The sequence below is a fragment of the Mustela lutreola genome, chromosome 4 (assembly GCF_030435805.1).
Source record: "Mustela lutreola isolate mMusLut2 chromosome 4, mMusLut2.pri, whole genome shotgun sequence".
NCBI classification, from domain to species: domain Eukaryota; kingdom Metazoa; phylum Chordata; class Mammalia; order Carnivora; family Mustelidae; genus Mustela; species Mustela lutreola.
In genome coordinates this window covers 53,369,072-53,381,380 of record NC_081293.1, presented here as the reverse complement: position 1 = coordinate 53,381,380, position 12,309 = coordinate 53,369,072, and the positions used below count along the sequence as shown (strand labels likewise).

Below are 12,309 nucleotides of genomic sequence, written 5' to 3'. Positions count from 1 at the left end.
GTATCTAAGTAAATAAATGCAAAAATATTGGGACTAGAATATTAACACCTATGAATGAGAATTAAAAGATGTATCTATTCCTTAATTTTAAAACATGCAAGTGTATCTATTTTTTTTAAGGATTTTATCTATTTATTTATTTATTTATTTGACAGAGAGAGCAAGCGAGAGCGCAAGAGAGAGCAAGCACAAGCGAGAGCGAGCACAAGCAGGGGGAGAGGCAGAAGCAGGTTCTCCACTGAGCAGGGAGCCCTACATGCAGCTCAATCCCAGAACCTGAGATCATGACCTGAGCCAGGGGCAGACGTTTAACCGACTAAGTCACCCAGGTGCCCCAGAACATAAGTTTAATCTGTTAGCCACTTTCATGAAGGACGAAGACAAAATGAAAATGAACTAGCTGAAAGAAATTCTACATGCAACGTAAGACTTGAGCTGCACTAAATCAAAAGACTCCTTTACTAACAATGAAAATATTTTCCTTACCCTCTGATGCGCCTATTCACAGCAGCTCGTATAGATTCTGAAGCTAAAATTTCTTCTGGGTGTGTTGAGATTATATTCAATGCTTGAGGGACTGTTGGGGGTGTGGTGGGTAACCAGGACACTGCTCCAGGTTTCCTTGGAGCAGGAATAATGCACAGTTCTCCATGGTAGAAAAACACCTGCAAAATGAGACATTTTAATTTTTATTCTGGGCACTGACAAACTCTAGGTACATATGGAAAATGTTACAACAAGATTTCATCTCTGTAAATTTTCCAAATTTGGGTATACTTACCCTATTGGCACTATTATCAGGATCCAACCATTTAGGGAGAAAGTCAGCAGCTTCTATTAACAAGAATTCACCATCATTGTCTTCAATCCTAATGCAAAAGAAATTCCAATTATGCATTCAAAAAGCATATATATTCAACTAATCAAAACACATTTATTCTAATATTTTTTCTTTCATTTTAGTAAATACCTTACTACATGCTATACATAGGTTATTATAATAAAGCAAATAATACGTAAGACACTGAAGGAAGTACTGAAGGAGATTCTAAAATTGAAGGAGGATTTGGAGGAGATGATAAGGAGAAAAAGTAAGTATATAAATAACACCAGACAAAAATATGAAAAATATTTAAAAAATCACCTAGTGCCAAGATTAGGAAAGCATATATGGAAGTTACCCGGACCTTGAGAGATACTTTTGTTTTGACTCATTTTTATCACTTTTTTAAATTTAAAATTTTTTAAAAGATTTTAATTTTTTAATGATTTATTTATTTACTTTAGAGAGAGAAAGCACAAGCATGTGAGCTGGTGAGGGGCAGAGGGAGAGAGAATCCTGAAGCAAGTTCTCCCACTGGGCCCAGTGCCTAGTGGGGCTCGATCCCAGGATACTGAGGTCATGACCTGAGCCAAAATCAAGAGCTAGCTGCTTAATGAGAACTGAACCACCCAGGTGCCCCTAAATTTAAATTTTTGAATAGGTAAGACTTCAAAAAATACATAAAAAGTTACACAATGAAAAAGTTTCCTTCCTACTTTTGTCTTTATATGCCTCTTTCTTACCCTCCAACCACTGTTATTTCTTGCTTATCCTTCTAGAGATTGCTTATGCATTAATTTAGCTAATAGGAATATAAATTCTTATTTTCTCCTCTTGTCACACAAAAGGTAGCATAGTTTATATACTGTTCTAGGTTTTTTCCCTTTTAATGGGTGGCTATAAGAAGAAAAGAGAGATGTTCTTGGGAGAGGGAATGTATAAGCAAAATCATGGAGGTGGCTATTTAAGGTGAATATCTGGAGAATGACAATTAGTAAAAAACAAGACTAGACATGCACAGTTATGGGGCACTTAGGTGGCACAGTCGGTTAAGTGCCCAGCTCTTGGTTTTGGCTCTCAGGGCTGTGAAACTGAATCGGGCTCCTGGGTTGGGCTCCCAGAGTCTGTAAGCACAGAGTCTGCTTGAGATTCTCTCTCTCCCTCTCTCTCTGCCCCTCCTGTTCATTCTCTCTTTCTCTCTCTCAAATAAATAAATCTTAAAAAAAAAAAAAAAAAAAAGCGCAATTATATCATTTTGTGAAGAGCTTTAAATGTTAGCAGTCAGGTCGGCTTGGTGGCTCAGTTGGTTAAGTGTCTGCCTGCAGCTCAGGTCATGATCCCAGGGCCTGGGATCGAGCCCTGCATCAGGATCCCTGCTCAGTGGAGCATTTGCTTCTCTTTTTCTCTCTCTCTCCCTCTGCCTCTCCCCCTGCTTGTGCTCTCTCTCAAATAAATAAATAAATAAATTTTTAAGAAATGTAAGCAGAGTCAATGAGAATGAACTTAGTTTTCTACACAAAAAGAATGAAAGGTTTCAAACCAGGGTAGAAAACGATTAGAGCCCCACCTAAGGAAGATTAACTTGTTAGAGACATAGATAGAGGAAGTTCTTCATTTTTCTAATTTGTTTAAAAAACTGCTAGGACAATAATGTTTATTACTGAAAGGGCTTTACAGGCCTAGTGTAGGTATGAGCCATCATAATATACAGATCAGAATCTGCAGCAGCTGCCTTCAGCTCAGATCATGATCCTAGGGTCCCGGTATGGAGTCTACTTCTCGGTAGAGTAGTAGGGAGGGAGGGAGGGAGTCTACTTCTCCCTCTCCCTCTGTTCCTCCCCCACTCATGCTCTGTGTGTGTGTGCATCTCTCTCAAGTAAATAAATAAAATCTTTAAAAAATAAAATAAATATCAGAATCCACACACAAAAGGCATTGCTCTCTCCCTAATATGCATATACAGATAGAAACGAGTATCTCTGTGTTTGTTTCCTTATAATTCTATCATTTATTGGGAAATTATTGCTAATTATTTTTAGGTGTAATAACAGTAGTATTTAAAATAAGCATTACCTCTTATATTTACATCTTAAAGTATTTAAAGACCAAATGGCATACTGTTGGTGATTTGCTTTAAAATAATCTTGCTATGTAATGGGGGGGTAGGGGAAAGGTATAGATAAAGTAAGAATGTCCATGAATTGACCCATGTCAATTGTCCAATTACAAAATTGTTGAAGCTGTGTGACAAGTACATACAGGTGCATTCTCTCTACTTTCGTGTTTGAAATTTTGATATAATAATGTTTTCAGAGTTGTTTTTCTTTTTGTTTTGCTGGGGAAGAGGTTGGGGGAACAGAATACAATTTGGGGACTGACAGGAAAATGAGCATAATATATGGAAAATTAGGTGAAACAACCTCTATTGACACAACTTGGTAATTACAGAGAACTATCAGTTCCCATTTTAAATACATTTAGAATGCAGTATTATCTACTTTGCTTTCAATATAACTGTTCCCTGATTTTTTGTTAAATTTTTCTGTATTTCTCAAAAAGATACACAGTTAAGGTATAATAGAGGAAGACACTGTAAAGAAATTTGTAAAATATGTATATGTACATACAAATGGGATTTTTTTTTTCCTATGATTTTTTTTAAACTGTAGTACACCTTTTGGTATTGTTTGGATTTTTCTACCATCTGTATTTAGATTTTTTTTTTTTTAGATTTTATTTATTTGAGAGAGAAAGATAAAATGAGTCAGGGGAAGGACAGAGGGAAAAGCAAACTCCACACTGAGCAGTGAGCCTGACATGGAACTCGATCCTAAGACCCTGGGATCACCACCTGAGCTGAAGGCAGATGCCCAACTGACTGAGCCACCCAGGCACCCTGTATGTATTTAGTCTTTCATAATGAGAATTATTTTTAAAAAACTAAAATAGGAAGGTTTTGTTTAAAAATTTTGGAAGTTAAGCTCTCCAATGTACTTTAATTTTTTCCTCAACTAAAGGAAGTTACAACTACAAAAGAAAAGGTAGAAAACACAAAGTCACTTTCAAAATCTATGTCTCAAATTTGTACAGTCTCCACCAGATTACCGAAAAAAAAATTTACTAAATGGATAAAAATGTAGTCAGTCTCAGCAAGAGAATTCCTTTAGATTATTAAAATAACTAATACCTTGCTACTAACTCTGGAAATTCCTTGGTAATCTGCTTTACTATATAAACAATAAACCATTCATCCTCAATGTTATCCCCAAACTTTGTCATGCCAAATATATGAGCAGGAACATCTCCTAAAAACAAGAGAAAAAGCAATCATATAACCAAATAAATTTGTCAGTGCACATAAAAATACAAGTAATCATTCAAATAAACAAACATTGACTGACCATGCTGTAGGTACCATACAGGAGCTGGGGTTGTAATCCTGAATAGGCTACAAGAAGCCTGCTTGTGAGGACCCAAGGGTCTAGACAATAGGAGATGAACTGCCATGCCATCTCAAAACAAGATGAAGAGATGTATGCACTGAGGGGAATGTGAGCATAAATAATGTGATATCTGAGCTATGCTCATTTGGAGGAATGACCGGGGTAGGTTTTCCAGAAAGAGAGAATAGCATGTGCAAACATATATAAGCATGGCAGACCATAATAGTGTTCCAGGGATATCAGGAAGCTAGATTTATTTATTTATTTATCTATCTATCTATTTATTTATTTATTTTAAGACTTTATTTATTTATTTGACAGACAGAGACCACAAGTAGGCAAGCAGAGAGAGAGGAGGAAGCAGGCTCCCTGCTGAGCAGAGAGGCCGATGTGGGGCTCGATCCCAGGACCCCAGGATCATGACCTGAGCCGAAGGCAGAGGCTTAACCCACTGAGCCACCCAGGCGCCCAGGAAGCTAGATTTAGATGGGGCAGAAGTTTCTTAAACAAGTGCAACACTCAAAAATATGCAGAACTTAATACACTTTTAAACAACCCAATGAATCAAAGAAGAAATTACAAGGGAAATTCGAAAATACCTTTAGACAAATGAAAACAAACATGTAACATACTGAAAGCAGTGCTAAGAAGTTTATAGTTATAAAAGATCTCAGATCAACAACCTAACTTTAACCTTAAGGAATGAGAACAAGAAAAGCTAATCCAAAGCTAGCAGAAAGAAGGAAATAGTAAAGATTAGAATAGAGATTAATGAAACAGAAAATAGAAAAATAGAAAAAAAAAAAGTGATTTGGTTTGTTGAAACATTACAAAGTTGACAAAATCTTAGATCAGTAAGAAAAAATGGAGACGTAAGTAACTGAACTCAGAAATGAAAGAGGCGACATTACAACCTATACTACAGAAATAAAAAGGACTATAAGAGAACATTATGAACAACTGTAGACCAATTGACTGTAAAACCTGGAGGAAATGAGTACATTCCTAGAAACACACAACCTATCAAGACTGGATCACTGGGGCGCCTGGGTGCCTCCGGGGGTTAAAGCCTCTGCCTTCCACTCAGGTCAGGATTCCAGCCCCCACCCCGCCCCCAAGTCAGGCTCTCTGCTCTAGCAGGGAGCCTGATTCCCGCCCCTCTCTCTCTGCCTGCCTCTCTGCCCATTTGTGATCTCTCTCTGTCAAATAAATAAATAAAATCTTTAAAAAAAAGAAAGACTGGATCACAAAGAAATATGAATCTGAACAGACTTGTTACTAGAAAAGAAAATTGAATCAATAATTAAAAACTTCCCAACAAAGAAAAGCTCACTAGAGAATTTTACTAGCATTTAAAGAAGAATTAACGTCAATCCTTTTCAAACTCTTAAAAACAACTTAAGAGGAGGGAACACTCCCAAACCCATTTTAGGAGGTCAGCATCACCCTCATACTAAAGCCAGACAAAGACAATACAGGAAAACTATGACCAATATCCCTGGTATACTGATGCAGAAATCCTCAACAAAATACTAGCAAACTGAATTCAACACACTGAAAGGTTATACACCATGATCAAGTAGAATTTATTCTTGGAATGCAATGTAATGCATATGAGAATCAATCAATGTAACCAACCACATTAATAGACTAAAGGTCAAACAAGCACACTGTGAAGTGTCCCAAGAGCTGCCACAGCAAAAAAAAAGGTAGGAAGAACAGCCTAACCAACTCTTCTCCGCACCCCAGATCTCTCAAATTTCTTCAACTAAGAGAGCCTCCAATTAGTGTCTACTTTTATCTACCTTATATATTAAACTTCAATTTGAACTTTATCCAGAAGCAATGGGTAATTAATGAAGGATGTTGGGCAAAAGACTGATGTGATCAAATTTGTGTTTTACAAAGATCACTGATATCAGTGTGAGAGAACTGCAGATACAGGAACCAGAGGTTATTCAGGTGGCTGCTGTGGTCTTTCAGATGAAGAGGTAAAGAGGGCCTAGATTGTAGCCAAACAAATGCACAGAAGGGGTCTTACTTAGGAGTAACCACACTAGGACTTAGTGCTTGATAGAACATGGTCAAGTGAGCAGTTAAGTGTAATTTTGAATTATTAACAAACTGAATAACTAGGTAGATAACAACATCATTAAGCAAGACAAGAAAACATTGGGCAAAAACTATGTTCTAGGAAAAAGATAAGGAGTTTGTTTTAGTGTGCTGTGCTAATGTGATGATGTTCTTGTCAATAAATATCACATGTCTTTCAGTGAATAAGGGTTTAATAAAATTAACAACAGGGAACACATTTGGCAACTGCCAGCCAAAAGATAACAGATAAATGCTACACTGAGACCTAGACTGACAGTATCAAAAGATGCCAGACTCCTGATCTGAAAGAAGACCCTGCATGAATAAGAGCTGTGGTCACCTATTCGTGCCCCATTTTACTAAAGCTATATGAAATGATAAGAAAAAGTGCCATATTTGGCCAGAGGGCACAGATCAAGCACGAACAACCCAGAGAAGCAGTGAAGCAACTTCAAAATGATTCTGAGTAGCAAATAATGGCCATAAGCCCAATTATTTCTCTTTATAAGCCAGGCAGAGCCACATAGTTTCACAACTATGTCAAACAAGGCAGCCTACTGAACACATAATCAAGAATGAGGAATACAGTGGGGCGCCTGGGTGGCTCAGTGGGTTAAAGCCTCTGCCTTCGGCTCAGGTCATGATCTCAGGGTCCTGGGATCGAGTCCCACATCAGGCTCTCTGCCCAGCAGGGAGCCTGCTTCCTCCTCTCTCTCTGCCTGCCCCTCTGCCTACTTCTGATCTCTCTCTGTCAAATAAATGAATGGAATCTTTAAAAAAAAAAAAGAATCTGAAGAATGAGGAATACAGAGTAATCACTAATGGAAGCTATGGTTAAGGAAGCCAGATGCCTGAACCTGTTTAGTATAGGTACCTAGATATACTATAGCACAGAAGAGTAAAGTTCCAAAAAACAGCCATAGTCTAATAATGTTGAGTATATATTAGTTCTCAAAATAATTACTATTAGAGAGCTTTCATCAAACTAATTAAAAAAAATTTTTTTTGGTAGTTACGGTCCTAACTAAATATAGGCAAGCATCACTAATCAAAAAAGTTCAGGTTATACATCTTCTTACAACACTGAGCGAACTATGGACTATTATAGATCACTGCTGTCAGACTCAGAAGTCACACATTACATCAAAGTAAGTAAAAGAGCCTTACCTTTCCCAGGTTTATATTTGAGATTGAAAGGCTGATTCTGCCAGATATAGGGGACCAGCAAAGGTGCAAAATGAGTCATTATCCTCTCGATATACTTTTGAAGAATCTCTTTGTGTTTTTCTGGGTCCCTTGGTTCATCTGGTATCAGGAATAGGTGATACTCCACAGTGTCTTCCACTGTAGCAAGCTTCATATTTTCCTCCATTCTTCTTTGAAAACTACATTTAAAGTTTCAATAATATAAATCACATAGAATGTAGAATTAAAATTCAATTCTCTGAACTATTCGACATGATTCCATTGTTTTCCAAAATTCAGTTATCCAGATGCTATCATTTAATTTTTAGCTTTGATCAAGTATGAATAGTAACACCTATTTAATATTCTTGTAATGATGTTTTATACTTAAGATTATGTTTTCATACTTGAAATTATATTAAAGGAACTTCTGACATAATACAGTAAATGGAAATCGAGTATCACATTCCCAAATTAACTAATAGCATGCAAGAATAAAATAAAAAAAATTTGAAAAAAATACATTAAAAAAAAAGTTTACCCTCATACTAACATTTGTGTGTGAAACACACTTTGAGAAGCACAACAGTAACATCTTATGTTTAAATACTATCAAAAGTCCCAGTTCTGCCACTAATCAGTTTTGTCACTTTGAGCACATCAATTTCTCTTTCTGGGGCTTTTTCCTCAACTGTAGAATGAGAGTGTTACTCTTTCACTTCTAAATTTCTCCCCCAGTTTAAATTGTTTTTATTTAAAAGCTCTTTAGGGCAATCTCCCTCACTCTGAAGAATTTAAATCTCTTTTTATGAATGTTGTAGGGCATAGAGGAACCCCAAACCACAAAACATTCATGTCCTATCATGTCACACCAAAATAATTTGTGCATGGTTCTTTATCGTGCAGCTGTCCTAAAACTGACCCTTTTTCGGGGGGTGGTAGTGGTGGTGATAGTGGTGGTACATAACTCCGGTATGTTAAGAGGCGGTAGGTATCTCTAGGTTCTAAGGGGTTTTCCCTTACAACAAAAGTACTCGCTTACTACTGCAGCCAGATGAGGCTTGGGAAAGGGAGGCATTGTACTGGATGGTCCATTCTAAGGCACAATTCGAGTTCGATTCTTACTCGGTTTTCTCATGGGCTAATAAAACGAGGTCGAAAGGAACCTGCATCTTCTAACCAATCTGTCCAAATCATCACTTGGCTACTCAACCCAGAAGGACAGATAATTCCATCCACCCAACCCATAATGCCAAGCACATTTTATGAAGAAACTGTGTCAGAGCTGGAAGGGACTTTGAGGTCACGCAGGCTAACTCCTTGCTGTACAAGTGAGAAAACTGGCACATACAGAAGCGACCACGCAGTCGAGGACTGAGCGGGAGTCTGGTGCTCTTTACTCCGACTAAACTCCCTCCCTCCATTCGACAAAGGGAAGCCAATTCCGCTTACGATTCCCGGGCCTCCCCCACGAGTCTCCGCGGCGGAACTTTCCTGGACCGCCCCTACCACCGCGTGAGCCGGTCGGGAGCTGCCAGTAGCTGCTTGCCAAAGCCTTGCCCAAGGTCAGTCTAAACGGCTCACCGCTACCTGAGGCCAGCGGAAGCTCTGAAAGACTCGCTCGGCCCCGGAACCTCGGTGGCGTCACTGCTGTGCGTCCACGGGAGCATTACGCGAGTGCCCCGGTGCATTCGTCACTTCCGCCCCTACGAGGAAGCAGGGAGGGCCGAGGACTGCAGGGGTGGAGACCCAGGGAGTGGCGGCGGTCCGGAGTCTAGGCGACGGGGCGTGACGGGGCCGGAAGGTGGCGGGAGGGGGCCGGGCCGGAGCAGGCCGGAGGGCCAGGTCAGGAGGCCTCCACCCTGGCGTGCCCGCCCCCTCCGCGGCAGAGGAGGAAGAGGAGGATGATCTCCAGATACACTCGGAAGGCAGTGCCTCAGAGCTTGGAGCTGTGAGTGGTCTGCTCTGCTAAACTAGCCGGGGCCGGGGGAGGCTGAGGCGGGTCTCGGGCGCTCTGGTTGGGACCCTTCCCAACGAGTGCTTCTCACTTTTCCGTTTCCAGGGCGAGGGAAGGAAATTTTTCATTGGAATTCTCGCCTCCCAGACTTGACAGATGCTGCCGGGTCTGCCTCCATCTCCAGCTAAGGGCATGTCACTTGTGCTGTCCTAGGACTTGGCCCTCCTGGGCTCCACTTCCTGAACTTAGGGACTGGCCCTCCTGCGGCATTTGTAGTTTCCTCAGTGCTTCATGCCTGTCAACGGGCATTGACAAATCGAGAAGTTACTAATAGCTGAGTGCTAGAGAAAAGTTCAGTTTATCTAGTGCCAGGCACAGTGCAAAGCTGATTATATGCATTAGCTCACTTAAGCCTCTCAGCAAGGATACAGAATAGGGATTATTATTTTGCACATTCTACAAATAAAGGTCCCAGATTTAACATTGTTGCATGCCCAAGATGATACAGGCAGAAAGTGGTGGAGACACAAACCTGGTGTCAGTCTGACCCTGAAGCTTTGGTCATAATCGTTATGTATACTGCTTCCCCACCTCTGAGGTTAAATTTCAGAATCTTTAAGGATCATTTTTGCTCTAGAGAGCAAATATTTAAGCTTAAAAGCCCACCTCCCACCCCTGGTGAAGTGTTGTAATTAGCAAGTAATGATAAAGTTGTATATTTGTTGATGCCTTATACTTTCAAAAAGACTTTCACATCTTGATCCTTGCAACAACTCTGTACGATGGGGATGATTATCTTTCAGTTTTTCAGAACATGGAATATTAGAAAGGTTACACATCCTAAGGTTATATAACCAATAGGTTTTTGAGCTTGGGCTTTTTAATCCTCAAATTCCAACTTTTTTTTTTTTTTTGCCTTGGAGCTATGTAATTTTTAGCAACCATATATTTAAAAAGTAAATACTAACCATACATGGTAATAGCAAGCATGGGATCTTCAGTCAATCTGGGTTTCTGGCTAGACTCTTTTCTAGTCATGTGACTTTTCAGCAGATTAATAAATATTTGAGCATCCATTTCTGTAATATAGGACTAAGACTTTCTCTAAAAGCCTATCTAAAGTGATGGCACAGGGCTTGACACATTGTAGATCCTCAGTAACTGGTAATTTCCTGTCCTTTCCCACCTTTACTTGGTACAGTAGCCATACAAAGAAAATCTGTGATCCTTCCTTGCCTTTCAGAAGCTTATTATCTACTAAATAATAGGATATCTACACAGATATCCTGGCAATTCAGATAATAAGCTTTTTAGGAAGTAGAAAAAAGAAAGTAATTTTCCAGTAAAGGGAACAGGAGTTAGCTAAAAATCTGCTTTTATAATTATTCTGACCATTCTGAGAGTAAAAAAAAAATCATTTGTGGAAAAAATTACTCCAATATAGTTACATTACTTGTTCTCTATTGTTGATTTGATTGATACCCTCTATTCTCTAAAGGCAACTCTCTTCAAAGATGATTCTCTAGAGGAGTCAGGATGATATGAATAATGAAGTCACAAGGGGATTATATGTATCTAAATGACAGTAAAATAAAACAATTTTTACTTTAGGTGTTAGAATAATTTTCTTTGAAGAAGGAACTTTAGTTTTCTCCCTAATAGTTCCAAATTACAAATATTGAAAAGAGTTTTTTATTAGCACCACGTTCTAACCAGCTGAGCTAACCGGCCCACCGAAAAGAGTTTTTTAAAAAAGCAATCTTCAACATACAGCTTAACACTTAAAAAGTGATAAATTTCAAATATACATGTATAGTGAATAATATAATGAACCACCTATCACCTACATTCAACAATTATCAAAAATTTGATATATTTGCTTCATCTATCTTCTCTTTTTTCAGCCTCTCTGTTCATCGTCTGTAAATAAGAAAGCAAAACCCCAGACACTTACCATTTCACCCCTGTATACCTTAGTGTGCATCTCTAAAAATTATAGGTATTTTCTTTTCTTTTTTTTAAGATTTTATTTATTTGCGTGACAGAAAAACACGAGCAGGGGGGGGGCAGCGGGAGAGGAAGAAGCAGACTCTCTGCCGAGCCGGGAGCCTGATGTGGGACTTAAGGCAGGGCTAGATTCCAGGACCCCAGGATCACAATATGAGCCAAAGGCAAACAGACAAATGCCCAACCAACTGAGCTACCTAGGTGCCTCTAAGTATTTTCTTACATGAAAACAATGCTATGATCAAATTTAGTATTTCTTTGGTATTATCTAATCATCATTTCATGGTCAGATTTCTTCGACAGACTTGTGTTTCTTTTTTGTAGCTGGAATCCACATTTCTGTTTAATACCACTGTCTCAAAGACAAGTTTTTCGTTGTAGAACCATTGAATGAGAGAAGTACAAATAGCTCTGCACAAATCCATCCCCACCATTTGAGAAATAATTTCAAGTACAAGCTCTGCTTACTGTGCCCTTAGCTTTATCTTTATATACAAAAATGGTTCCATTCACTAAAATCTCAAATTATTCATTTGTTTTGAGAAGCCTCAAAGCCAGAGTACTTGAAATTGAATCCTGGCTCCATCATTTCATAGACATGACCTTAAGCAGGTTACTTAATATCTCTGTGCTTCACTTTCCTTGCCTATGAGGTAAGAGTATTAGAGATTTGCAAACTGAAGACTCTAAAGAGACCTATGTACTTTGTTTAGCTTATCATGTTCCCTAAACTTATTTTATTGCAGAATTTTGTGGGGGAGGAAAGTCTACTATAGATGATTGAGAGTGGAACATATAAT

The 12,309-nt window shown here is 38.8% G+C and overlaps 2 protein-coding genes across 8 annotated transcripts in view; one reads left to right on the top strand and one right to left on the bottom strand.

Annotated features, from left to right (window-relative positions):
- ECD (ecdysoneless cell cycle regulator) overlaps positions 1–9,160 on the bottom strand; it is a 30,965-nt gene extending 21,805 nt beyond the window's left edge. The window contains exons 1-5 of one of the 2 annotated variants that reach the window (XM_059169946.1): positions 8,897–9,160; positions 7,528–7,745; positions 4,011–4,128; positions 782–869; positions 487–665 (exon numbers count right to left, since the gene is read on the bottom strand). In XM_059169946.1, the coding sequence (XP_059025929.1) occupies positions 487–665; positions 782–869; positions 4,011–4,128; positions 7,528–7,732 (590 nt within the window). In that variant the 5' untranslated portion in view covers positions 7,733–7,745; positions 8,897–9,160. The remainder of the gene's footprint in view (positions 1–486; positions 666–781; positions 870–4,010; positions 4,129–7,527; positions 7,746–8,896) is intronic. The other variant, XM_059169945.1, reaches the window with a different exon arrangement.
- A 103-nt stretch (positions 9,161–9,263) lies between these two features.
- The window catches only part of FAM149B1 (family with sequence similarity 149 member B1), a 79,358-nt gene continuing 76,312 nt past the window's right edge, over positions 9,264–12,309 (top strand). For 2 of the 6 annotated variants that reach the window (XM_059169948.1, XM_059169952.1), the window contains exon 1: positions 9,269–9,496. In XM_059169948.1, coding sequence (XP_059025931.1) covers positions 9,450–9,496 — 47 coding nt within the window. In that variant the 5' untranslated portion in view covers positions 9,269–9,449. Of the gene's footprint in view, positions 9,497–12,309 lie in introns of all 6 variants that reach the window. The other 4 variants (XM_059169950.1, XM_059169951.1, XM_059169949.1 and 1 more) reach the window with 4 other exon arrangements.